Source organism: Brienomyrus brachyistius, chromosome 19 (assembly GCF_023856365.1).
Source record: "Brienomyrus brachyistius isolate T26 chromosome 19, BBRACH_0.4, whole genome shotgun sequence".
In the NCBI taxonomy this organism is placed as follows: domain Eukaryota; kingdom Metazoa; phylum Chordata; class Actinopteri; order Osteoglossiformes; family Mormyridae; genus Brienomyrus; species Brienomyrus brachyistius.
The window spans coordinates 20860818-20886209 of record NC_064551.1 but is presented as its reverse complement, the minus strand read 5'-3'; the positions used below and the strand labels follow the sequence as shown (position 1 = coordinate 20886209).

At 42.4% G+C, this 25392-nt stretch overlaps 1 protein-coding gene across 1 annotated transcript in view; it reads right to left on the bottom strand.

Moving 5' to 3' along the window:
- The window catches only part of LOC125714860 (pleckstrin homology domain interacting protein), a 54446-nt gene extending 29054 nt beyond the window's left edge, over window positions 1-25392 (bottom strand). The window contains exons 1-10 of the mRNA XM_048985890.1: window positions 24972-25392; window positions 24816-24874; window positions 24702-24731; window positions 24491-24550; window positions 21038-21188; window positions 20763-20861; window positions 19721-19881; window positions 1634-1855; window positions 1338-1438; window positions 222-292 (exon numbers count right to left, since the gene is read on the bottom strand). Of these exons, the coding sequence (XP_048841847.1) occupies window positions 222-292; window positions 1338-1438; window positions 1634-1855; window positions 19721-19881; window positions 20763-20861; window positions 21038-21188; window positions 24491-24550; window positions 24702-24731; window positions 24816-24874; window positions 24972-25011 (994 nt within the window). The 5' untranslated portion in view covers window positions 25012-25392. The remainder of the gene's footprint in view (window positions 1-221; window positions 293-1337; window positions 1439-1633; window positions 1856-19720; window positions 19882-20762; window positions 20862-21037; window positions 21189-24490; window positions 24551-24701; window positions 24732-24815; window positions 24875-24971) is intronic.

Here is a 25392-nt window from a genome sequence, read left to right as displayed (position 1 = left end):
GATGAATCACGCAGAGGAACGGATTGTGTTTACAGAAAGCCCTGTGAGAGTAATGTTCCCTTTTCCTGAGAATGCATCCTAACGACTGGTTTTCAGCAACGCCCTTCCCAGCGACTCATTTCTCATGGTATATCATATTTCAGATGCAGTGGAGACACATGGCGAATGGGATGAAGAGGCGGCGGGCAAGGGACCGGAGTGCGCCGAGGACGACAACGTACCGGCACTGAAAGAAGAGCAGATCATCTGTACCCCAGGACGCGGCCGCTCCGTGAATTTACTGGGTCTTGGGCTGTGAATACAGAGGAATTCAACTCAATTCAGAAAACTTTATTTGTCCCTGAAGGGCAATTGGAGGCACACAGGGCAGTTGAACAAAGGATGCAATGACGTAAAGTGCGACAATATTTCCCGTATTTAGAAGACGCTGTGCAAAACTGCAGTCAATCAGAACTGAATAAATATGTAAAAAGGTAGGGACGGGCAAATGCAGAGTGAGTGACGGGTTCCAGTGCAGGGAGGCGGGGGGGGGGGACGAGAAGTCCATGAATTGAGGAGTTGAACGGCTCTGGGAACAAAGGTTGCTCTACTCCGTGTCCTGCAGCCGGGACAGTGGAGCCGTCGTCCTGAGGGGAGCCACTCAAACTCCGGGAACAGAGCATGGGAGAGTCCTGCAGAATCCTGCACGCTGCTCATAAAGTTTGCTGCTCACTCAGGGACGAAAGTGCTCTGACCGGGAGTCCTATGATCTTAGAGCAGACTTTCACTGTGCTGTGCAGGCAGGTCCTGCGCTGCAGGCTGGTGGAGTGATATCAGCAGGCGATGGAAAAGCAGCAGACACTCTCAATGAAAAGTAGTAAAAAGTTCCGAATATGACCTTGTTGACCCCAAAGCTGTTGAACTTCCTTAGGAGATATTGCTGCTGCTGACATCTCCTTACAATGTCCTCGGTGTTGGGGGTAACTTTAGGGTGCAGTCAAAGATAGCACCCAGGTTTTTGTACTCCTCCACCACCTCCACTACCTGCCCATGGATTACACCGACAGATCCTGTCGCCAGCTTCCTCTGTTTACTAGAGAAGGTCACCAGCATGTCCTTGGTCTTCTCCATGTTTAGCTCCAGGGAGGCATTGTCATACCACTGCACAAACCTTGGAGACACCTCAGAGACGGGCACCTTTTCCAGGCGCAGATAAACACCACCTTTACAGCGAATTGACGCATTTGCTGCCATACAGGTCACAGCTGCAGAGATTCAAACTGATTCTCCCCATAACATGAGCTACCCATCATATCCAGCTCACGCATCCATCTGTGAACAACGCGAGTGGCACTGACCTGAACTTTAGTGTCCTGGCGTCCCACTGCCAGAAGCAAATAGACCCATCAGCCCCAGTGGAGGAGAGGTATCTCCTGGCTCCATTGCACAGCGGGGAGAACTGGGCAGAGAGACCTCAGCGTTGCAATATATCCTCCACTATATCCTCTATATCACATGAGCATATAACATTTAATAAAACAGAAAAATTATGCATAAACATACCCTGAACATTGCCTGTGTCTCCACAACACATGAACAAGCCCCCTCCCAAATATACATTTAAATAACTGAATGCCACAGCAGTGCCCCCTACCTGTAAGGAGGTAATGGAAGCGCCATGGCCATCCAGTACAGCCAGGGGTGCGCAGGTTTGCAGGCACCAAACGCGGATCATCTTATCACAGCTGCCTGAGGCGATCATGGTGTTCTCGTAGTTGACGGCCATATCGGAGATCTCGGCAGCGTGACCACGCAGCGTGTTTAGCAGCCGACCATCGTCGGTCGCCCAGATCTTCACTAGACAATCGTCCGAACCCTGAGGTCAAGCCAGGGATGGGGGGGGGGGGGGGGACAGAGACACAGCCATGGTCATTAAGCATGCATCACATATTAAAGTGGTAATACTCCTACAAAAGGGATTCTGGTATCATTCCAATGAACCCACTGTAAGTGGAAAATATCGTAAGCGGAATATGTGACAAATTAGTAAATAACTACCGTCATGGAATAAGTAAATGAATAATTACAGCAACTAACCAACTACCAGTAATTGTGTTCTTTCATTTACTTCTCAAGCTAATTTGGTTATAAATAAGAAGAAAAAAAAAAAAAAAAAAAAAAAAAACCTTACGATAAGATGTTAAACTTTGTATGAATTGTTTACTTTCGTGATCGCTGCTGCCATCACCTGGAATAAGTAGGAAGTATTGTACGGCATATCATTACCCCAGGAGCAAATAGATATTTAAAGTTGACTATTGAATGTAAATGGACTGCATTTATATAGCGCTTTTCTACTCCTACGAGTACTCAACGCGCTTTACATTTCATGCCTCACATTCACCCATTCATACACACATTCATACACCGGTGGCGGAGGCTGCCATGCAAGGTGCCAACCTGCTCACCGGGAGCAATTTGGGGTTCAGTGTCTTGCTCAAGCACGCTTTCATGGGGTCAGGAGGACCCAGGGCTCGAACCTGCAACCCTCCGGTTGCCGAACGATAGCTCTACCTCCTGCGCCACCATCTTCTCCACTATCGTACCATTGTAGAGGCGAAATATCATTAACGAACCATCGTAAAACGAGGAGTAAGTACATATAAATTATCTTTTCAACACTGAAGATCACATTCCTCCATCACAGCATTCGACTGAAATGAAAAGCTAACAGGCTTTTGAAGAAGCTTTCTAACTACCAGCTTCTACACAGATGCTGAGTTCTTTTCTTCACACTTAAACACCAGTCGGTGTTCAGTAATCATGCTATGAAAGTATATTTTGTGAAGATTACTGAGCAGCTCACACAGGAGGGCAAAAGCAGGATTGTGCATGTAAATATACTGAACAAAAATATAAACGCAACACTCTTGTTTCTGCTCCCATTTTTCATGAGATGGACTTAAAGACCTACAATTCATTCCAGATACACAATATTACCATTTCTCTCAAACATTTCTCACAAATCAGTCTAAATGTGTGATAGTGAGCACTTCTGCTTTGCTGAGATAATCCATCCCACCTCACAGGTGTGCCACATCAAGATGCTGATCTGACATCATGGGTAGTGCACAGGTGTACCTTATACTGCCCACAATAAAAGGCCACCCTGGAATGTGCAGTTTTTTGCTTTATTGGGGGTCTGGGGACTCAGAACCGGTCAGTATCTGGTGTGACCACCATTTGCCTCATGCAATGCAACACATCTTCTTCGCATAGAGTTTATCAGATTGTCAATTGTGGCCTGTGGAATGTTGGTCCACTCCTCTTCAATGGCTGTGCGAAGTTGTTGGATATTAGTGGGAACTGGTACACGCTGTCGTATACGCCGGTCAAGCACATCCCAAACATGCTCAACGGGTGACATGTCCGGTGAGTATGCTGGCCATGCAAGAACTGGGACATTTTCAGCTTCCAAGAACTGTGTACAGATCCTTGCAACATGGGGCCGTGCATTATCTGTCTGAGTGGCTGGTCTCAGACGATCTTGGAGGTGAACCTGCTGGATGTGGAGGTCCTGGGCTGGTGTGGTTACACGTGGTCTGCGGTTGTGAGGCCGGTTGGATGTACTGCCATATTCTCTGAAACGCCTTTGGAGACGGCTTATGGTTGAGAAATGAACATTCAATGCACGAGCAACAGATCTGGTTGACATTCCTGCTGTCAGCATGCCAATTGCACGCTCCCTCAATGCTTGTGGCATCTGTGGCATTTTGCTGTGAGACAAAACTGCACATTCCAGGGTGGCCTTTTATTGTGGGCAGTATAAGGTACACCTGTGCACTACCCATGATGTCAGATCAGCATCTTGATGTGGCACACCTGTGAGGTGGGATGGATTATCTCAGCAAAGCAGAAGTGCTCACTATCACACATTTAGACTGATTTGTGAGAAATGTTTGAGAGAAATGGTAATATTGTGTATCTGGAATGAATTGTAGATCTTTAAGTCTATCTCATGAAAAATGGGAGCAAAAACAAAAGTGTTGCGTTTATATTTTTGTTCAGTGTATATTATGAAGCCCATGGTATGTGAGAAAGCCTCAAAATTTGCTTCATTTTTTGATATTAATTGAAGGCCAAAAAGCAAGACACTCATTTCACTGAAGACTCCCCTGTGCAAAAATACATAATCATCAAGATACCAGGGATCAATGGACTGCATTTTCCTTGGCTGATTTTTTCAAATCAAACCTCCAGATATCAATGCAGGCCAAATCTGATTCTCTTAATCTAAAATAATTAGCAAACTAAATATTTTATGCACTTTAAAGAAGTAAGCTTTCTGAAAGCGAAATATTTTAAATAACTTTTTGCAAAAAAAAAATGGCTCCACAAATGTAGAACTAAATTGGTCGTTCCAAATGTTTCTGGGGTAGTTCTTCCACGGGACACTTTTCGTTCATGTCTTACACACTTAATTTAATGTTTTCATCTCAGACTGCAATGAATCTCCACACAACAGATGTGTTTCCCATTAATGTGTAAGCTCACCTATTGTGTGAAATTAGTGGGGGGAGGGAAAGTACAGGATGAGGGACAACAGTGGATGGAACCTGACTTGCCTCATAACATTTCTGGTCATAATCACAATACACAATATGAATAAATTTTGGAATGGTCATAACAATGCTAATTAACTATTTAACAACCACCAGCAAGTCTATCCTTACAAGAAACACTGCTTGTAGCATTATAAAAATAAACCTGTAGCGTTTTTACACACTATTAAAATTCCACGTTTCTTGTACAATGGACATTTATCACTTTAGTTACCTGCACGCTTCTGATCTCAGTTTACAACAATCAAACAATGAATAAATAAAATAAATAATATATGAAAAACTTTGAATTTTTGCATCAGTAAAACATGTTTGCTTTTGTCTGGTTACTTCAGAACGGGCGGGAGACGCTGCACATAGCCAATCATCTTAACCACCTGAGACATCAGCGCCCTATGTCTGGCTATCTTGCGACCTATTGTACCAACAGTATCTTTACAAAGTTTGCAAATTACAGTAGATCGATTCACGCTGGATTTCCAAATACAAACCATTTCCACACAAATCACACACACCTTTCCTGGAAATTCTTCCTCATCAGCCATGCTGCACACAGTATATCTGCGAGGATAGTAGACCTATCTATGGACAGTGTGCTGTTTATCACGTGACAAATGCGATATTTTTAGCATATAAAAAGTCTGCAGAGTTGCCAACTTCGGTCAGCTGGCTGAAGGGAGCCCTTTTGAGGCAAGTCTCCACACACATTTAAAGGGGTTGGACAATGAAACAGGAATACCTGGTTTTAGACCACAGTAATTTGTATGGTGTAGAGCCTCCTTTTGTGGCCAATACACCATCAATTTGTCTTGGGAATGACAGATACACATTTTGATCCGTTCCCCTTGCAGAACAGTGGCCAGGTCACTACGCGATGCTGCTGGAGGAAAACGTTTCCTGACTCACTCCTTCAAAACACCCTTAAGTGGCTCAGTAATACTCAGATCTGGTGACTGTGCAGGTCATGGGAGACGTTCAACTGCACTTTCATGTTCATCAAACCACTCTGTCACCAGTCTTGGTGTGTGCACCAGTGCATCATCATTTTCAGTCTCTCTTCTTTCAGAAGAGACACCAAGTGATGCTGGCGGAGGAAAACGTTTCCTGACTCACTCCTCCAAAACACCCAAAAGTGGTTCAATAATATTCAGATCTTGTGACTATGCAGTCCATACAGAACAAGTAGTCGTTCTAGAAAAATTCCATGACATACCAGCCCAAGCCATCAGTGATGCACCCCTTGCTGCATTCCAGGTGCACAACAGCCAGGGGGGTAAGCTTATTTGGGGCTTCTTCATACCATAACTCCCCCGGATGTGAGACAGACAGTGATGGTGGACTTGGAGAACAACATGTGCTCCAAAGCCCAAGATCTGTGCTGTTGGCATCACTGAAACTGATGTTTGGGATTGGCACAGGCAACCAAAGGTTTGGCTATACCAGCCCAACCATGAATACAGACACTGTGGAGCTCCAGACGAACAGTTCTGGTACAAACAGGAGGGTCGACGTGCACATTTAATTCTGCAGCGAGTTGGGCAGTTGTGGTTTTACGTGTTTTGATACAACCCAGGTTAATACCCAGACATCCCTTTCAGACAAATTCCTTTTGCATCCGCAGTTAACTCCTGTTGGATGTGGTCTGTCCTTTATGGTGGTAGGCCAAGATCACCTGGGATACCGAGGCTCTCGATACACCACAAAGACTTGCTCTCCTGGTCATAAATGTGCCAGCGAGACACAGACCAGCTATTGTCCTCTTTTGAACTGTTAGATCACACATGATGTTTTTTAGATCACAATACTTCATGTAGGGGGCGGCATGGTGGTGCAGTGGTTAGCACTGTCGCCTCACACCTCTGGGACCCGGGTTCGAGTCTCCGCCTGGGTCACATGTGTGCGGAGTTTGCATGTTCTCCCCGTGTCGTCGTGGGGTTTCCTCCGGGTACTCCGGTTTCCCCCCACAGTCCAAAAACATGCTGAGGCTAATTGAAGTTGCTAAATTGCCCATAGGTGTGCCTGTGTGAGTGAATGGTGTGTGAGTGTGCCCTGCGATGGGCTGGCCCCCCATCCTGGGTTGTTCCCTGCCTCGTGCCCATTGATTCCGGGATAGGCTCCGGACCCCCCGCGACCCAATAGGATAAGCGGTTTGGAAAATGGATGGATGGATGGAATACTTCATGTACAGCTGTGCCACTGCTCTGCTAATTCCACCTTCGCACTCTGCTCTGATGGAATGTAGAATTAGTGAAGATTGGCCCCCAGGCTGTGCATATATAGGCGTGAAACCCCAAACACTATATAAGCCAATGTTTCAATTTCATTCTATATGGACAGTAGAACAGACTGAACATACCAACTTCATAAATACAAAATGTTATAAAAATTAAAGCAATCTAAATAAGATGCTTAAAATCAGCTTTCGATTAAAAAAAAATATTGAATTATATCAACTTTACCATTTTACTGACTTAAAAGGTTTTTATTAAATACGCTATGGCAAAAAGGAGGGCAAAATAATAAAAAAAGCTTAACATAAAGGAGTTTTACTTACAGGACATGTAGGTAAAGTAAAAAAAACAAGTGGGTCAGCCCAGTATGACACCTTGTATAGGCAACGTGGTCCAAATGGTTTTTAAAATGGACTGTTACCCCCGTTATTAAAAATGGAGCAATTTCACACAGTTTGTTATTTATGCAATAGTCCCCTTAATCCTTGCCTTATTTTTATTACATACCCATTCAGAAAAGGTTTGAGGTGTCTGAATAGCGGGTCACGTCTGCTTGTTCATTACCAGGCAAATCATGACGACCTGGGTCCCAGCAAAAATTAGACGTTAAAATTCGTTCTTTGGTTCAGGATGATGTTATGTGTCTAGGTCCCCGGGAGGTATGCTACAGATGCGAGTCTGGTGCAGGATGCTCAGGTCGATATTTAGGTTTTTTTAAATGAGCTTTGATCTTTAGTCCCAAAGGATGAATGATCTTAGGCTTGGATTCGTATAAATTAGAATATTTAGGGAGGAAAATTGCCAAGTTGGCCAGATTGCATCTCATGGTCCATAGCTTAGCTGTATGTTGCAGACCTAGTTCCTGGCTTCTGTTCTTAAGTGAGCACTTGCAGGCTTTCACATATAACCTAAAGCCCCCAAAACAAGATGCATGCAACCATTATGAACACTATCCAGTGACGTTTTCACAAGATTGTCTAGCAGAGCCATAAATAATACTCCCATAATCCAATTTTGAGTACCAGTGCACTGTATAAGAGTAAACCTTACTGCACCCAGTTTTGTTTTTTGCCACGGCTCTTTAAAACATTCTGGCACCTTCAAATTCTTCTTATGTGGGATAAAAGACACTACTATAAAAGACCCCTAATGTAATCCCTGATCAACCATCAAAAAAAGGAACTCTGCGTTTCTTTCAGGAAATTTATATCCAAAAATAAGTCTGGGGTCTTTTTGAAAAGATCATAACAGGTAGAAAAGCATACAGATGATTTTCATAGCGATTTTCATAGGAAAAATCAAAACCAATTTAATACTGTTTAATACTATGGGTTCTGTTTATTATTAAATACAGTTTTCGTTCGACTGTGTTCATATTCTTGCCTTTGTAGCACACGCGAAATCTATCCAAATCACATTCTCTAGGCTTAACTTTTATATTACAGTCATGCGTCGCTTAACAGGGATACGTTCTAAGAAATTCATTGTTAGTTTATTTTGTCATTGTGTGGACATCATGGTGTATACTTGTGCAAAACTAGATCGAATAGCTTACTGCACACCTATGCTACAGTATCCCTTTTAATAGAGTACACTTTAAAATAATGAGAAAAAATTAGCAAATAGATAAACCGGTAATAGTCGTTCATTATGAAGTATTATGTACTGTACATAACTGTATGCACTGTAATCTTGTTTGACTGGCAGCAGAATAGGTTCATTCAGCATCACCACAAAGATGAGTAATGCACTGCACTACAACGTTACATTACTAGGCAAGAGTCATTCTTCAGGTCCATTACACTGTCATCTTATGGAACCACCGTCATATATGTGGCCCGTTGCTGACCAAAACGACATCATATGGCACACCACTGTAAAAAGAGTAATAGATTAAATAGTTCCCCGAGATGCTGTTTGTTTGTGTGTATGCAAACCTGTTTGGTAAGATCTGAAATAGATGGACAAACGTCCCCTAAGACTCAACTGATCCAAGTCTTTGTGTCACACTTTTAAGTCGTATTGTAGATTTTATCCAAATCAAACCGTGACACTGCCATGTTCTTATCTGATACAACCTTCATGAACATATGTTTTCAAGCTGATGAAGTAATCTAAAAATACTCTTAATCCATACAAGAAGTCGCCGAGATGATTGTTAGTCTCCAGGTACCACACAAGACGACCATTAACCATCCTTTCCATGGTTTTACATCGGCAGCTAGTCACGTGTATCAGGCAGTAGTTATTTGGGTCAGCATGGTGTTTGTCAGGCTTGGGCACAGACATAGTTTCCACTTCTTGCCTGGAAGGTAGAATATTTTCTGATATCCAGAGTTAAAGCACTTAAGGAGGACTGATGAGCATTTACCTCATATTGCTCTAACAGCAGTATCATTTCATTTTAAGGATGGGAAACAAAAGTAACCTCGCGATACAATATCATCATGGTGCCAAAGTGCCGATTCGAAATGTGTTGCGATTCTATGAAAATTCCGATTTGATACTACAATTCTTGTATTCTTGGATGTTTGTCTTGTAAAGTTTTATTCAAAAAGTTTTATTCAATAGGTGCACAGCTAGGCCTGTCGCGATAAACAATAAGTCAATTAATTGCACGATAATTAAAATGAGGTCGATAATTTTTCCGGCTGCGATAATTTCCATATGCATGCTTCTTTGTTTTCCTCGTGTCTCTCTCTACCAAATGGGAATATCGTCTTTTCTTAGCAAACCGGTTCATTTGGCTCAGCTCACCAAAAAGAGCTGGTTCTTTCGGCTCCTAAGCGGCTCTTTTTGGGGCAATTAATTGTGTTATCGTGACAGGTCTATGCACAGCTGAATTGAACATGAGTAAAAGTAGCACTCTCCAAATTATTTTCCCCCTCAAAAAACCAAAGGCAGCATTTAAACAATGCAAAACGACTTCAAGTACAACAGTATGAATTATAACTAAAAATCAGAAGTTAACAAAAAGCTACATTTGCCACTTTCGTGGCATTTACTACACCAAGCTTTCATGCTTCTCCACTGCCTTGTCTATCTCGGGATGATGTCTAGCAATGTGTGTCCATATGTTCCTCATATTACCACAATACTTCAATTTCGCAGGACAAATTCTGCATACAGCATGGCTCATGTCCAACTCCTCTTTACTGTTCAAATTTTGAAAGCCAAAGTTCCCATATACATTGGATTTAAACTGAAGTAGCAGCATGACTCTCCGCCATGTCGTCTGCCATTCCTGTTACTGCTAAACAAACATCTCCTACTACACAGGATTTTATGCCACCTGTCAATGTGGGACTGGCTTATAGGGTCTCACCTCTAGGATTATAGAGGAACTGCAATGTTTCTCTAACTCAAATACAAACATAAAAAAAATTAAAAATAATTAAAAAAAACAAGATTTTGGAGTTAGCGCGGCAATACATGAATCGCGACACAAAAGAATCGCGATACATAATTGATTTTCCCCCCATCTATATTTGATTTCTTCAAAAATCTCGACCACGGTAAAAGGCTAGTTATAGGATTAAGAGGAGAAATTTTCCTGTCGACCTCAAAAAGCCAAGAATTTTAGAAGGCAGTTCTCTTAAGAGGAGTTCTTTTCAAATGTTTCTGCTAACTTCTCTGCCATTTCCTGTTTCATTGTAAGCAGTGCGTTCTGATGTTTGATGTGGTGGATCTGAAATCCAGTTTCCTTCCAGTTCATCTTACGAATCAGATTCCAAGCCTTTCATGCTGGTGTATTTCAGGTTGACTTAGAAACATTGTCTCTAGCTTTGCTTCTTGATTACAATAATGATCCTAGGAGCTTGTACCTTACATATTTTTTACTTTGTGAGGCTTTCAGTTGTTGGGTGTCTAAAGAAAATACTTTCTGAGCCTGGATTGCGTTTTGGCATCATTACAGTATGGGATACAAATACCTTTGAGTTTACTGACGTTTTAGGGACACTGATTGTTTAAATTAGAATAAGTGCATCTTCAATGTCTTGTTCTATACAAAACTTCATAGAAAAGCGTTTCAAAGGCAAAGGCATTTGGAAGTTGCCATCTCTCCGCGTGCCGTTTCTCAGCATCTCAGTCATAATCCGTTATGATTACGGGGAAATGTTCAATCACACAAAGAGCTACCCGCACTTTCCAAGAAAGGTGACTAGTAACTGAGGTTCACAGAGAGCAAGATCAATTGCTGAATTTGTTCTGTGCCCTGGGTACAAAAAAAATTATGAGATTAATTATTCAGCAAACAAATTATGATTTTCAAAAAATTTTTCAACCTGCCTTTTATATTGAAATTTTTGCTACCCCATAGAGGATTATAGCCATTAAAGTCTCCCGTAATGGAAAGAATGAGACAGATAATTGACAAAGTATACAGACAGCATGGAGATGTTATGCAGGCTGAAATTGCTTTGTTTCACATCAGTCCATTGTTGTTGCAGTACTGCTGCAGTCTCTGAACATGCAGGCATCGCATGACATGGGCTTACTGGTTTGTCCTGTTGTTATAATAATGTTAAGTAGTGCATTGTAACTGAGTATTCACTGGAAGCTCAGCCTAGCCACACTTGCACATTACAAACATACATGACTAGACAAATTTACCATACTTGAATGTCGAATTGATCAAAAGATCAGTTCCAAAAATTGCCCATTAAATTTACAACATCAGGTTACTAGTCGGTCAATTGGTGCATCCCTAGATAATATACTTTAAGGAACGAAATCTTGCAACAGCAATATTACAAATGTTACTAGAAATATTTAAAAATTAGCGATGTTAAGGGAATGGGATTTCATCAAGAGGAAAAAGTCACTGTTACAGAATGAAAATCAACAATTTATGCCAGCCAGATAAAATCACCCTTTTTATACCTATGTAAGCCGTTTGCAAACCTTTCACTTTTGCTACACTCCATTGAGAGGCTGAATGGTTCTTTATGGTCTGCTTAGCAGACAACCTTCCAAGCTTGGGTACCATTTACATTTTATTTGTTTAACGGGCATTTTTATTCAAAGAAACATATTGCTTTTGAGAAACCTGGGTCCGGCAGTCTTTGGAATAATTGGGGGGGGGGGGGGGGGGGGGGGGGTCAAAGGCCCAGCGATGAAGGCACTCTGCACTCTAATGATCCCAGGACCGAAACCGGCGATCATGTGATCACAGACGCAACACCCTAACCCACTGAGTCACACGCTGCCCCCATTTGTTCAGCTAAAAGCACAGCTGGCTTAGACGCTGGCGGCCCCATGATGCAACAGTCTGTAACAGTTCATGTCGAAGGACCTGCGCACGGACACTAGCGTGCGGCCACATGACGGACTGCGGGATGTTCCAATTAAGGGACAACACTCCCTTCACGTGGATGATGGAGGAGACTGTTCACCTTCACCTTCACATCCCATCTCTTTGGTACGTCTCTTATGCAAAACCTTTATTAGCTTACAAACAGCAACAACAAAGATGGCTGTGTGTTCGCCCCAAAAGCAGCCCCAGATATGGTTTCCAAGATGGAAAGTCCCTGGCCAGTGAACGGTAGCCTGTGTTCACTAACCGGCCGTCTGTTTTCAGCTGCTGATTTCCCAAGAGACGCCGTTACAAAAATCAGGATACAAGGGCCCTTGATGTTATTATGCTGGTCATGAACACGGGTACATGATTTACACTTATCAGCTCCGATTCTGCACTAAAGACTGACTTGAATTGGGAATTAAACGAGCGATATCAAGGAACATAGCAAACGAAGTCCAAACTCCAATTAACACAGGCAGATTGCAGAAACATGCTGCCTTGGAGTCAGCCGTCAGTCAGGCTGCGGCGCCCGAATGCTCCGCACGGCTCAGTGTGTCACATCCAGCAAAAGGCAGTCAAACTCGCCCACCACAAAGCAGACCTGCTGCGAGCCTCACTCATGTATAGGCATACAGGGCAAATACTAATGCAAAGTGATACCCTGCAGAACTCCCACAAATTCATTTATTGACCACCGATTACAAGCATGCAGTGCAGTACTGGGCGGAGAAGAGAAGGCAGATTTGGATTCTTAATCCAGAATAAGAACCAGATCAGAACACTTTGCACCCACATTACTTTGCCATGCTACACTTTCAGATTTAATACACCTTCAATTTTGTGAAATGAACCCACCCCCCCCCCCCCCCAAAAAAAAAAAAAAAATACATATGCTGGATGTCAGTCCAACACAGGACATACAATCATTCCAATTAAATACACAGAGTAGTCCGATTGCATCTCTTTGGGCTGCAGGAGGGAACTGAAGTGCTAAATTGAAATCGACACAATGCAGAGAACAACTCCATGCAGGCACACAGACATGTACACGGACTCTCAAACACAAACACATGCATGCACGCAAGTACTCTCACACACACAGATGCCCTCAAAAAGCAATCAATAAATAAAAACACAAGAGACAAATCAGGGTCAATAAAGGAAGAAAAAGTCAAATGTAAAAGAAAAAATTATATTCATTCATAAAAGAATAGAAAACAATATTATGCATGAACATCTGACCTGTCATATACATTTAAATTTTGTCAACATTTTTGAGCCCAGCCAAAGATGAGTCTGTTTACAGAAACAAAACCCTCAGGTTCAAGATGGGGAAAACAGGCCTGGTCAGACGTTCAGTACTCGTGTGGCTACGTCAGCATCACACAACCGCATTCAGCTGGAGAGCATTGGTGGGGGCTGGGTGTCTTTGTTCCCCTGTCCCTCCTGGTTCTTAGGAATTCCCCAGGCTCACATTAATGCTCTTAGTCAGAACATCAGAGTGACATTGCACACACTATACTCTACAATTAGTTTACTTTCCCCGCAGAGTAATTTCAACATAACGCTACTGCATTTATTTTTTAAAGTCAGTCATCTTAAGACACGCTGACCACCATGTGCACAAAGGAACGAGCAAGTTACACAGCAGGGTGCTGGAGGATACTGCCCAAATCCTCAGAGATACTGCTGCGGGACCCCCAAGCGAGAAACCCAAGCAGATCTGCTAAATGTAGCCAGCAATTAGAACTTCAAAAATTAAAACAAAGCAGTATTTCAGCCAAGCAACACGAGAAACTGTATTCTAGGACCCATGAGCTTAGCATGGTGGTCTGTATATTTCAGTGTTTAGTCCCCAGTTCTAAAGGTGGAGAGGGCAGAGTTTAAGAAATTCATCTGGAATTGGTGAAATAAACTTCAATGCCCAACTTCCTAATGCCCAACTTGAAAGTGCAAAGGTGACACGCAGATTTCCCCACAATGCCTTGCTGCTAACAAGGCCACTACCCACAGGCTTTTCACTTTGAGATCACTGTTTACACCAGACACCCGAGTACTTTAAAACCTTTCCAAATAGAGAGAAACAGCCCAGACATATTTTATTGACACTAAAGAGGATTCTAGTCCCTCCCCATTCTTGTAAACTGAAATAAAATTACCCTGAGTCTCCTTGATCTCCCACATAAGATACTGGCACCAAGAGATGTGAATAAGAACGCATACACACGTTTTATACAGAAGCCAAGATTGGCCTAGGTGGGGGGGGGGGGGGGTGATTCCTTAGGGTAGGAAATGTCTCATCTATTACGCCCAAAGTCAACCGCAGCACATGCACCATTAACACGATATAGGATTCATATAGGCAATTTAAACTAATCACAAGCGAATTACCTAACAAATTCACCCTTTCAAATTAGCAGCAGTAATTGCTGTTCTGATTTTACTTAAATCAGTAAAATGTCAGCATTTTTTGGTCTCGGTATCATCCGAAGATGGTACCGTGCATTTCCACAGTCATCTTGGTCAAGCGTATTTTTTATACCTACAATTCGTTTGGACAACAAAGATTTGCCTGAAAGGGGCCGATGTCCACATCAGTGGTTTATTTCAGTCCCGTGGTCCTTCCTGATTTCATAGAGACCATGTGGCTTCATTACTGGGCAGCCTATGTGCCAAGAACCACTAACAGTCGGGTTTGTGCCTGCAGGCACGTGCAAGACTGCTGGCTCCGCCCAACCCAGCGCCACATGGACGGCACGTGGGAAATGTAAACAAGGTTAACATACAGAGAACATGTAATCGCTTCAGTTTCAGCTGAGAGGACAACTGCTGTGCCATTTCTAAATTACTCACCCTCCAACGCAGCAGCCCTGCCCCAGTGACATCTAGTTAGTGCTGGGGAGGCGCAAAAAAAAAAAAAAAAAAAAAAAAAAAAAACATAAAAATAGTAGGACTGAACAGAGTCACATGATCTGAGAGTTCAGCTTACTGGGCATTCATTCATTAGCAATTTCCCTGAAACAGATAACGAACAGGATCAGGATGGTCCCCATAAAAAATAAAAATAAAAAAATCAATAAATAAAATAAATCAAACTTCAAGAACCAAACAAGAGGATATTACAGGCAACAGGGCGAGAATAGGCACTACAAGTTACAGAGGTGGTCAGTGCATACAAAGGGGCAGGGAACGACTCAATTGGAGCAACCCCCATTATACTTAACAACCCATCTGAAAGGGCCAACGTCCCCCTCACAGAAAAATGGCGTTTTTAATGTTTTAATCTAAATGCACTAATCAAATGCAATGCCTTCTCAAATATCTGCCACACCAAGATGGAACCACAACTATTTAACTATGCACAAAACATAGAGAGACGGGCCTCTTTCTCAAGCCAAAATGAAAGACTACTTGTACGGTGATACTGCTGGGCTGCTTAAATAATCATGTACAAATATGCAGTTTGTCTTATGCACATAGCAGAATTACACAATCACACCCAAAAAACATGTTGTTATAGACTCAGAAAGACGGAGAAAATGGAGCAAGATCTGTAGCCTTTGCATGTAAAAATACGTAGGCTCATGGAAAACGACCTCAACTCATTAAAATAAGTAAATAGGATGAAAAGATGGTTGAAAGGATGGTGACTTGTGTATTTTTAACATATGATAACAAGTATGATTAAGCTTGAAAATAGCAAGTGTGCTTTATTTTTCCATTTGTCAGCATACAGTGTCTGAGTGTGTGTCAGTGTGAAAGGAGTGAATGAGAGACGTTTCCTAAGAGGCAAACACAATTATGCAAACAGTAATGAATTAACATGCATTTCATCTTATTTGCATGTGATCTCTCAAGATATGGGCATCTCAGACTCTGGTTATAAATGCAATTATGGATGTTTATGAGGTCACTATAGCAATTATACCGTGGGGTAAAGCTTCACACTTTAATATTTAAATGCTGCACCAAATTGAAATCAGTCACACTGGAGGAGATCCATCCATTAAAAACCATTAATACAGTGACTGGATACTCAAAATTTAGCCATGTAAAGATACGTCTTAATAGAGGGGAAAAAAAAGAAAATTGCTGACAAAAGATTCAAATTGTACCGATCTCTAAATATTTATTAGTGAGCCAAAAATTAAGAAGTTTTTTTAAGTTTTCCAGAAACACCTAAAATACAACCAGAGGCAATTTTAAATCATCTGAAGAATTAAGATACTTGAATAGGATTTAGAGACAATGAAATTTAACACTTAATTGCTTTAAGACATTGAAAGTTAAGACACTGTAAATAATAAATTGCTTAATGATAACTCATCTCGCCATACTGGGAAAATGTCCCTCATTAGCTGGGGAATTCTTGAGGATCTCATCCGTGCCAAAGACAATATATCAAAACAGCTCAGACACCCTGCCAAACCTAGACTGCTGCAAGAAACAGCAGCACACAGAAATATGCTTTTGTTCGGAAACGTTTCGAATGTTAAAAATGACACATTTTTCAGCTCACCCCCCCCCCCCCCCAAATTAAAATAAACTATGCAGTTCTTCAACATTCCCTCCCAACGTGAAAAAACACACGATGATGGAATTAATATTGGTCCAACAATCCTATACGAAACTGGCTTATTCTGTTATGTTCAGGTTATTGCATTTATATTTAATTCCGTTCGTTGTAGTTTCCAGAAAACATAGTGTTAGTCACACCCCCACACATACCACACTAGTGCATTGTTACTGTGCACTATGCAAAAGTGATGCAGGGAGTTTGGATGGAAAAAAATATATAAAATCAAGTGTGCAGCTTTTAATCATTCGGTGCATACCTCCACTGGAGACCTTCCCCACGTTCCACAGGAAATTAATATAAAAAAAAAATAAGGAAAGCGTAAACCATGTCACAGGAGCTTTGAAGCAACACTCCTGCCATATCAGATAATTGTTTAATAAAATGTCAGGAATGGAAATGTCATTCCTTAAAAAGGAATGCCAGGATCGCTGACTGCCATCAACGTGGACCGAATGTTAAGCGTGACTATCCCACAGACAGATCTAAATAAATAAATACATAAATAAAACATTTAAATTCTCTCTAGAGGAGGACTGGCAGAACATGGCCATGGGCTGACCTCACGGGATGACCTCACAGCCAATCACCAGCTAAAGGGGAGATGCGAGCAGGGAAATGACCACAGTGAACACGGCAGAAGTGGAAGAGTTGTTTCATTAGGGCACAAACTGAGGGGAAGGCAGGTATTTAAAGAGCCGACTACATAGAGAGTTCAAAGAAAGAATATCACAAGTCAGGGAACGGGTCAAAATACCTTCTCTAGACAGCACTAGAAAGCTTATCTACAACAGGAAAGACATTACTTGGACATTTAACAGCATTGTTACCATAAGTACCAATCCTGCAGTCACGTGAACCTACTACTACTGAAACGGCATCACAAACCAAGAAGGTAAGACATGCTAATTTCAGTGGCATCCAGAAAAAGCTGGATTTCACTCTGAAACAGCAACAAAGGCGTTTGATTTAAACTATAGCTGGCAATAAAAATAACTTAGGTATTCTAACAAAGCCTAAAACAATCGAAACTACGCTATAGTTTGAGCTCAAAGCAAACAGTAGGTATTAATGTACTGTGCATGACCGACCCTCAACGCCATGTCTCTGGGGCTGAATGGCTCACAGGTCCATCAGGGTCCATGTTTCTACAGTCAACGGGCAAGTCACCCCACCCCGGGCAGACGTTACATGGGGAAAGCCCCCGACACAGGAGCCAAGCAGTGACATTTACTGTCTGTGAGCATCTACACAGCACGGCACCCGGACGCTACAAAACCAGAAGTTTATTTATGCCCCGCGGTTTATTTTTAAGGTCCACTTTCAGCATTCACATGGTCACTGCCATCTGACCAAAAAACACCCCTTCGCACATTTACATCTAGTTCAGAGCGTCGCCTACACTGATAAGAGCCTGAGCTCGTGGTGGGGTTCCCACAATCAATTTCTCTTTTACTGGGGCATTCTCAAAAGCAGACAGGGGAAATCCCTTTGCTGGGGAGCACAAAAGCAAGTTTTAGGGCACAGGGTTTTCGTGTTCAGAAGTTGTGGGATGGGGACAGGTTCAATACCACAAAGAAAAGAAAAAAAAAAAAAAATCAGCGTGAGGCCAAAATATAGGAACTATTTCATCAAACAAGAAAACCAAAAGAAAAGCAATAACTCAGACAAGGAAGTCAGGGAGCAAAATAGGGTAAGAACATCTATACTGTACTACAAGGGTGAAAACAACACCGTGTGCAGGACTGTAGAACTGGCAGCACCAATCAGCATGAGACAAGGAGCCCCAGCTCTCCTTTCCAGGGTGTTCCAATGCCACACACAAACATCATAAGTACGCATGGATTACAATACAGTACGGCATACTTGTAATAATCATTTATTATTGTATTCTAATGATCTAATGTGATTTTATCATTAGATAATAAACATGAACTATTTCAGAGGGGGCTATTTAGTGCATCTTCATATCCATTATTAAACCATTATATTGCTTTCAGGCACATAATTACTTGTTCAGCGGCTTGTTCAGTGCTAGGGGTGCAAATCAACATTAACGATTAAATATTGCATCACTGACAAAATCAACATTATCAGGATATGTCGAACTGTGATTCACCAGGGGTGATAGGACAACGTCACTCAAAGGAATCCAGGGGAAACCATTTAATACCAATTTCTTAGATTATCAAGAGTTTAATACACTATACTCTACGTGCAGAGAAGGAATCCTCTATTCTATTTCCCCCTAGTTTTAGACCAAAACTGACTATAATTACTTTTATACCGATTCTGTAATGCATCATCAAACACACATATCAATACAAGGATAATGCTACCTGTGTAACTATGCAACCTGAGCATCCCAGAATAAGATGACGGGAAGCAGTTGAGATAAATGTCTCTCTTACACATCTGCCCTCTATTTCTCTGAGACAGAATAGATGGAGCTGGGTGGTATCCACCTCAACTTGGTAGCAAGTAAACACCTTTCGATTTAAATGTGGCCACACTGCAGGAATCGAGGCACTTTATAAAAATTTAAAGGCCAACCGGAAAGCTCTGGAAGTTGGTCACATGACATGCTTGAGGCGTGTGCTCACGTGGCTCGTGCAATACCACACAACCGACTCTAGAAATTATTTCACATAATTTCTAGTTTCACTGTCCTCTGCCATACTCCCACTGTAGCAAAGCCTCACTTTCTGTATTAAAAAAGAATGGGACGTCCATTTATTTTAAAGTTGGGGACCAACAGACAGAAAGCAAGAGGTGTTATTGCGACACTTAAGATTCGTCCGAAGCACTTTTCCGTTTCGGCAAACAATGCAATTGCTATTCAAAATTCAAGGAGAGGTGCTTTTGTACAAGGATGCCTGCTGAGTGAAAGATCTATGTGGATTTACTCGACGAAGCACTAAAACGCAGTGTCAGAAAGTTAGCACTTAATTCCGCTGCCATACATGCAGCACCGTGCTCAGCGAGTTAGAGAAAAGACAGGCTTACTCACCGTGAAGATCCTACGGCCGGTGCGGTCAAAGGTGACACAGTAGACAGAGGACAGATGACCCAGGATCCGCTTGTGCATCTTCATGTGCTGGTAGATGGCTGTGGGAACCAGCTGGCCCAGTCTGTACTTCCCGTTGAGCTGCCTCCCATAGGACGTCTCCACTGCAGACAAGCACATCCACAGGTTATGTGATGATGTCAGTCCCAGACACGCCCACCTGGGGCAGAGTTTCACACTGCGGACACGCCCACACATGAAGGAACACCTTTCCCGTTTTAAAGATCTGCTTTAATTTGGTCTTCATCCATTACGGAATCCAAACCACACTGGACACGTATTGAAAAGTCAGTCATGTCAGACTGCCATCGATTACATTTCTATCAGCTGACTGTTTAATTACTCAAGATTGAAGTCATATAGATAACCATTGTGTTGTTGATACTACTAATAAATAATAATAATAATAATAATAATAATAATAGATAATAAAAATAACTACATAACGATAATGTATTTTTAGCATCACCTTGTATATTACCAGTATATTACTCAAATTTACCTAGGACATAATAGCTCTTGCATTTTTAAACTAGTAGTAACTGGAAATAAACTCCATCGTACAAAAAACTCGGCATGAATTTAGAAAGATTCCAAACATGTAAACAAAAAAGACTTTCGGGCACAAGAGTCCCACGTCCAGCACAACTCAACCTTCTGACACCAAGCGGAGAGCTGATTTTAAACAAAAACAACATCAAATAAGGCCACAAAGTAAAACAAAAAAAAATGCAGGTCCAGCTGATTGGTTTTACAAGGGCACAGGAGCTAAAACACCAACATCGAAAACAGCTATAAGCAAAAAATGAATTAAAGAACAAAACATGAAAAAAATCTGACATTCTGTTGACAAAAATACAAATGAACCTCATGACTTTGAATTTTTTTTATATTTTTCAAACAATTCGATGTCTACGTATGTGTGGGGGGAAGGGGAGGGGCTCACATGAGGGGGAGTGGAGGGGGTGTGGGGAAGGCAGCTTACCTATGTTAGGGGGCCTTCCGTAGATGACAGGTGGCTCAGGGGGCCTCCCACAGTGCAGGGCGGCCAAGGCGGAGCCCTTCCAGACCACATGTTTACAACCTGTGGTCAACAAACAGGTAGCCTGAAGGACACCTTTGCCACACAGACATCCACGTCGGCGCACACACACACACACAAGCAAACAGCATGTGCCTGGAGCATCAGGTAAAGCCTGAGAAAGCAGAAACGTTCATCTTGAGGAGTGAGGCACGCACACAGACACACACACGGCTCACTTTTGTTAGTGCGCAGCAGCGACTGGCGGCCAGTGCCCAGCAGAGACTGCACCCCTGGCACGCTGGCCGGAACCTCCTTCTCCAGCAGCGGCCCCACGACCTCGCAGATCCGGAGCAGGTGTTCAGGAGAGATGTGGCCATACAGCTTCACCTGTGGAGGAGGGGGGCCGGGGGCAGGCGTGAGAGTGGCGGCTGACAAAGGGGATCGGGCAGACAGACGCCCCCAAATGCACTTGCAGAATCACCAGGGAGACCAGCAGCAGACTCGCATGGCACTTTACACAGGAGGCAGGAGTGTCAAATGCGTCCAATTGTTACGCATTTAGGTTTTTCTAGCAACTCTTTTTGCAACTACACTTCCATTAATGACATTGTTGCTCATCCTTTGCATTTATTTATTTTCTATTTTTAGAAGCTTCTATTGTTTCTATTTTTAGAGGTGACTCAGGCTAGGGATCTGTGCCAGCAATCGAAAGGTTGCTGGTTCGAATCCCGTGAATGCCGGGAGTGATTCTACTCTGTTGGGCCCTTGAGCAAGACCCTTAACCTGTAATTGCTTTGTCCTGGGTATGACATTAATCTGCAAGGAGGTCCTCCAACTTACACGGAAATTTGGGGGTTGATGGCAGGATTGACACTCCAGCCAGTAGGGGGGGGGGAAAACTTTGGACTCGAGTGGTGCTGAGGTATCACCCACTGCATGGCTGCACTCAGGTTCTCATCCCTGAGGTGGTTTGTCGTGTGGTGGGTGCAGCAACGCGCTGTTAGCGCATGCTCCTTACCTCTTAGATATCAGGAAATGCTTTTCAGTTAACATTTTAATCAAACCTTCAGGGTATTTTAAAGCAGATTAACACCATTAGCCGGTACACTTTTCTAAATACGCCGACATAACCAGTAAAGCCCTTCAGGGAAAAGGGATTTTCCTGTGACTTTTACCAGATTGATCACTAAAATCACCCGGGTTGTCACCCCACCTGGTCCTGGGGGCGTGACTGACTGGGCTCATTTTGGACTCTTCATACAGTTAAAGATTAATTTGAGTGGACTGTTAAAGAATAACATATTTGTTGGCAATTCATTATAAAGTACAAGTCCTAAAACAAGTGTCAAATAAAACATTTTGCCTTTCACTTACACAGAACCATCTACACTTGAATCGGTTTATTTATTCACCACAAACAGCAGAAAAATCTCTATACAATTGAGAGGATTAACTAAGCACTCACTAAATTATTCAGGGACTCTAAACTAATAGGTCATCTATTCCATAGTGTTTTAGTGAGGCTATTACAGAAAACGTAAGTTTAGTAGCATATTAGCATTTGAAGACGTTATTTTAAATACGTGAAGCTGAATCACAGATTTCAATATCAGATTCTTCGGGAGCAGTGACCCACATTCTTAACCACTAACACCTGCATCTGGATTACCTCCCACCACAAAAAGTTCAAGCACTGCACGGTTGCGATTCAAACAGAGGGCAAACTTCAACAAAAGCCCGCTGCCTCAAACTCTGCCGATAGATCCTTTAGAAATACACTTAAGTATATGATGTTATTAAATGTATTGTCATTTACGTTTGTCACCTTTAAGGAAAAACCCTTCGCTCAAAAAAAAAAAAAAAAAAAAAAAAAAAAAACAGCTTTTTGGGAAGAATGAAACATTATTCATAAAACCCCTTATTAAGGCGGGTTTAACAAGACAGTTATAATAAATGCAACCAGCCGTGCACCGAAATACGAACATAATGGCCACATTTGCATTCGGACCCCACGCCCGCTATTCCCATTTTCACAGTGCCCCTTATCTGCACATTCAGCGCGCGCGTTCGGCGACTCTCCGGTAATTAATGTCGGTTTAATTGCATTTACAAAAACATCTTATTGGTAGAGCTAAGCGGTGGTCGCTTCCCGGTAAGATGGCTGATGAGACGTCCTCGCCCCCCGCTTTGTACCAGAACGCATAACAGCCGCTGCTTTGAATCAACGCCTATTGCCGGAGCCGCCCGCAATAGATGCTGATTAACTTTCAACGGCTCCATCACCTGAGACGGATAACCAGAGTTATCCAAGACATAAAATAATAAAAAGCACTATTTATCAGTTACAAAAAAAAAAAAACAGCGAGATTATCCAAAATGCATAACAATTAGTGTTATGATTATAATTATTAGCAACACTACCACTAATAATAATATAATAGCCATAATACCATAACAAAACATCTGTCCGTCAGAAATCTTGCTAAAACGCGATTTGCAAAATCGAAGCTTTATTTACATTTTACAAATATTATGTAGCAAAATATTTAATTGACACTATAGAACGGTTTCTGGCTGCCTGTGCTATTTTTTTTAGTAAGAAGCAAATTAAAAACCAGATTAAACTGATCACACGTCCAAGAATCCTAGGAATTACAATAGGGATGTGTTTACAGCGCAGCACGGCTGAATGAGAGCCCACAATCCTCCGAGGCGATAGGACTCGCCTTTGATTAATTGTCAGTCTAATACAACAGTGGGAGACACTGGTAGATCGATGCTTATTAAAATGTAAAAATTATCCTTTATCGGGACACTACCAAGTTAGGTTTACTGCCATTCAGGCAACATCATACAAAACACAGCTTCAGATTAAAAAAAAGACCTGTTAGAAAAACGATTTGGAAAATTGTAGGAATCGTAAAATAAACTTTTAAAATGTAATAATATAAAAGAACATAAAAATATACAAGCAATAACGGAATGATCTTAAACAGTTTCATAAAGGGTGTTTTCTTATGGAACAGATTGCAAGTTTCTTTTTTTACCGCGACAATTCTTCCCCACTTATCATCAACCGCATGTTAAAGATTAAATATTTGTAATATTACCTCCAAAACACAGTTATTCTCCGCAGATGTACGTCTTTAGCTCGACTGTCACCTCCACTGCGATTTTTCCAGCTTGATCATGTAAAATATTATTTTAACGAGCCGTTTTCCTTTAAAACTTTCGCCCGCTGAGCCTCCCAGATTCCCGTTTGTCAAATCCTAATGCTTTATTTTAACTAGTTAGTCATCATTTTCGAGTATTTTACACTAGCTACAACTAAATGATATAGAGAAGAGCGCCTCCATGAGCGCTTGCTGCTCTGCTCGGGCGCTCTGGCGCAATGGTCCCTCCTCCGGTCCCTGGCTGCTCCTACAACACGGCGCTCATGACGTATCTTTATTTCTGCTACATTTTTACAAACTATTTAAACCTTTTGCACCAGCCTGTCACCAAACTCACACCGCCAGACACATCCAGAAGTCTGGACTCAACTCGTCGGGATGTTTAAAGAAAATTACGCTGCCTTTCCACTGCACGAAAAGGCTGAAAAAAATCCCCCCCGATTTAAAAATTGCGGGAAATTCAATTTTTATTTTGCTCTCTAAAAAAGTTTTTTCTTGGTTATAGGGATCCCTTACCAAATTTTCGTAAGTCCCGGGGTGTTGTTGTCCCGTCCAGTCGGTTCTTTTCGGCAGCAACTACAATTCAATTACAACGTTATCTCAACATTGTTTTTATGAGAAATGCGTCCGGTGAGGCGTTTTAAAAATTAAATCAGAAATCCGTCTTAAATTAACATCAGAAAGTACAGCGCAGCGAGATGCGACGCGAGCGGGGTGCGCTGCTCACCTCTTTCTCCTGCACTTCTTTTATCAGGGTCTGAAAAGCCGAATAAAACATGATATTACACATCGATCCGTCGCGGAGACGCTGCAAATGAACCCCTAAGAGCAGATTACCCACCTGAGCCGCGTTTTGACAAGGTCCAGCTTCCAAAAACCGGGCAATTAGGAAGTACAGCTCTGCGAGGGGGAAAATTCATGAGCTACATTAGGCTGGAGGAGGACGTCGCGGGGAACTGTAGAAATATAAAGCCTTCGACGAGACATTTCTACTCACCAGATGTCAACTGCGCGACGTGTTTACTGTCAGAAGCCATTTTTGAGCTGTTTTATTGTAAAGGATAAGGTGTCTGCCCGTGCTGTGAAACGGGTATTAGTGTCTGCCCTATAGCTGTCACTGTTTATTCACCAGGAAGAGTCGCTCCTCCATTCAGCCAACACACAGGCAGGGTGAGAGCAAGTAGATCCGGCTCGGATTTTTTCTCTTCCGCGCTTCAACATGTAGTCCCCGCAATGCCGACGCGGTTCGCCCAAACGGGCGTCACTGAGTACAAATAATACAGGGTGGTTTTATTCACGGACGTTGCGCCCGGTCGCACGTCGCGATCCGGGGCACCTCTAGTGTGGAAAAAGGGGGTCGAGGTGAATTTGGTCGTCAGCGCGGAGCAGAGAGTGGACCACGGGCACGAGCCCCTTTG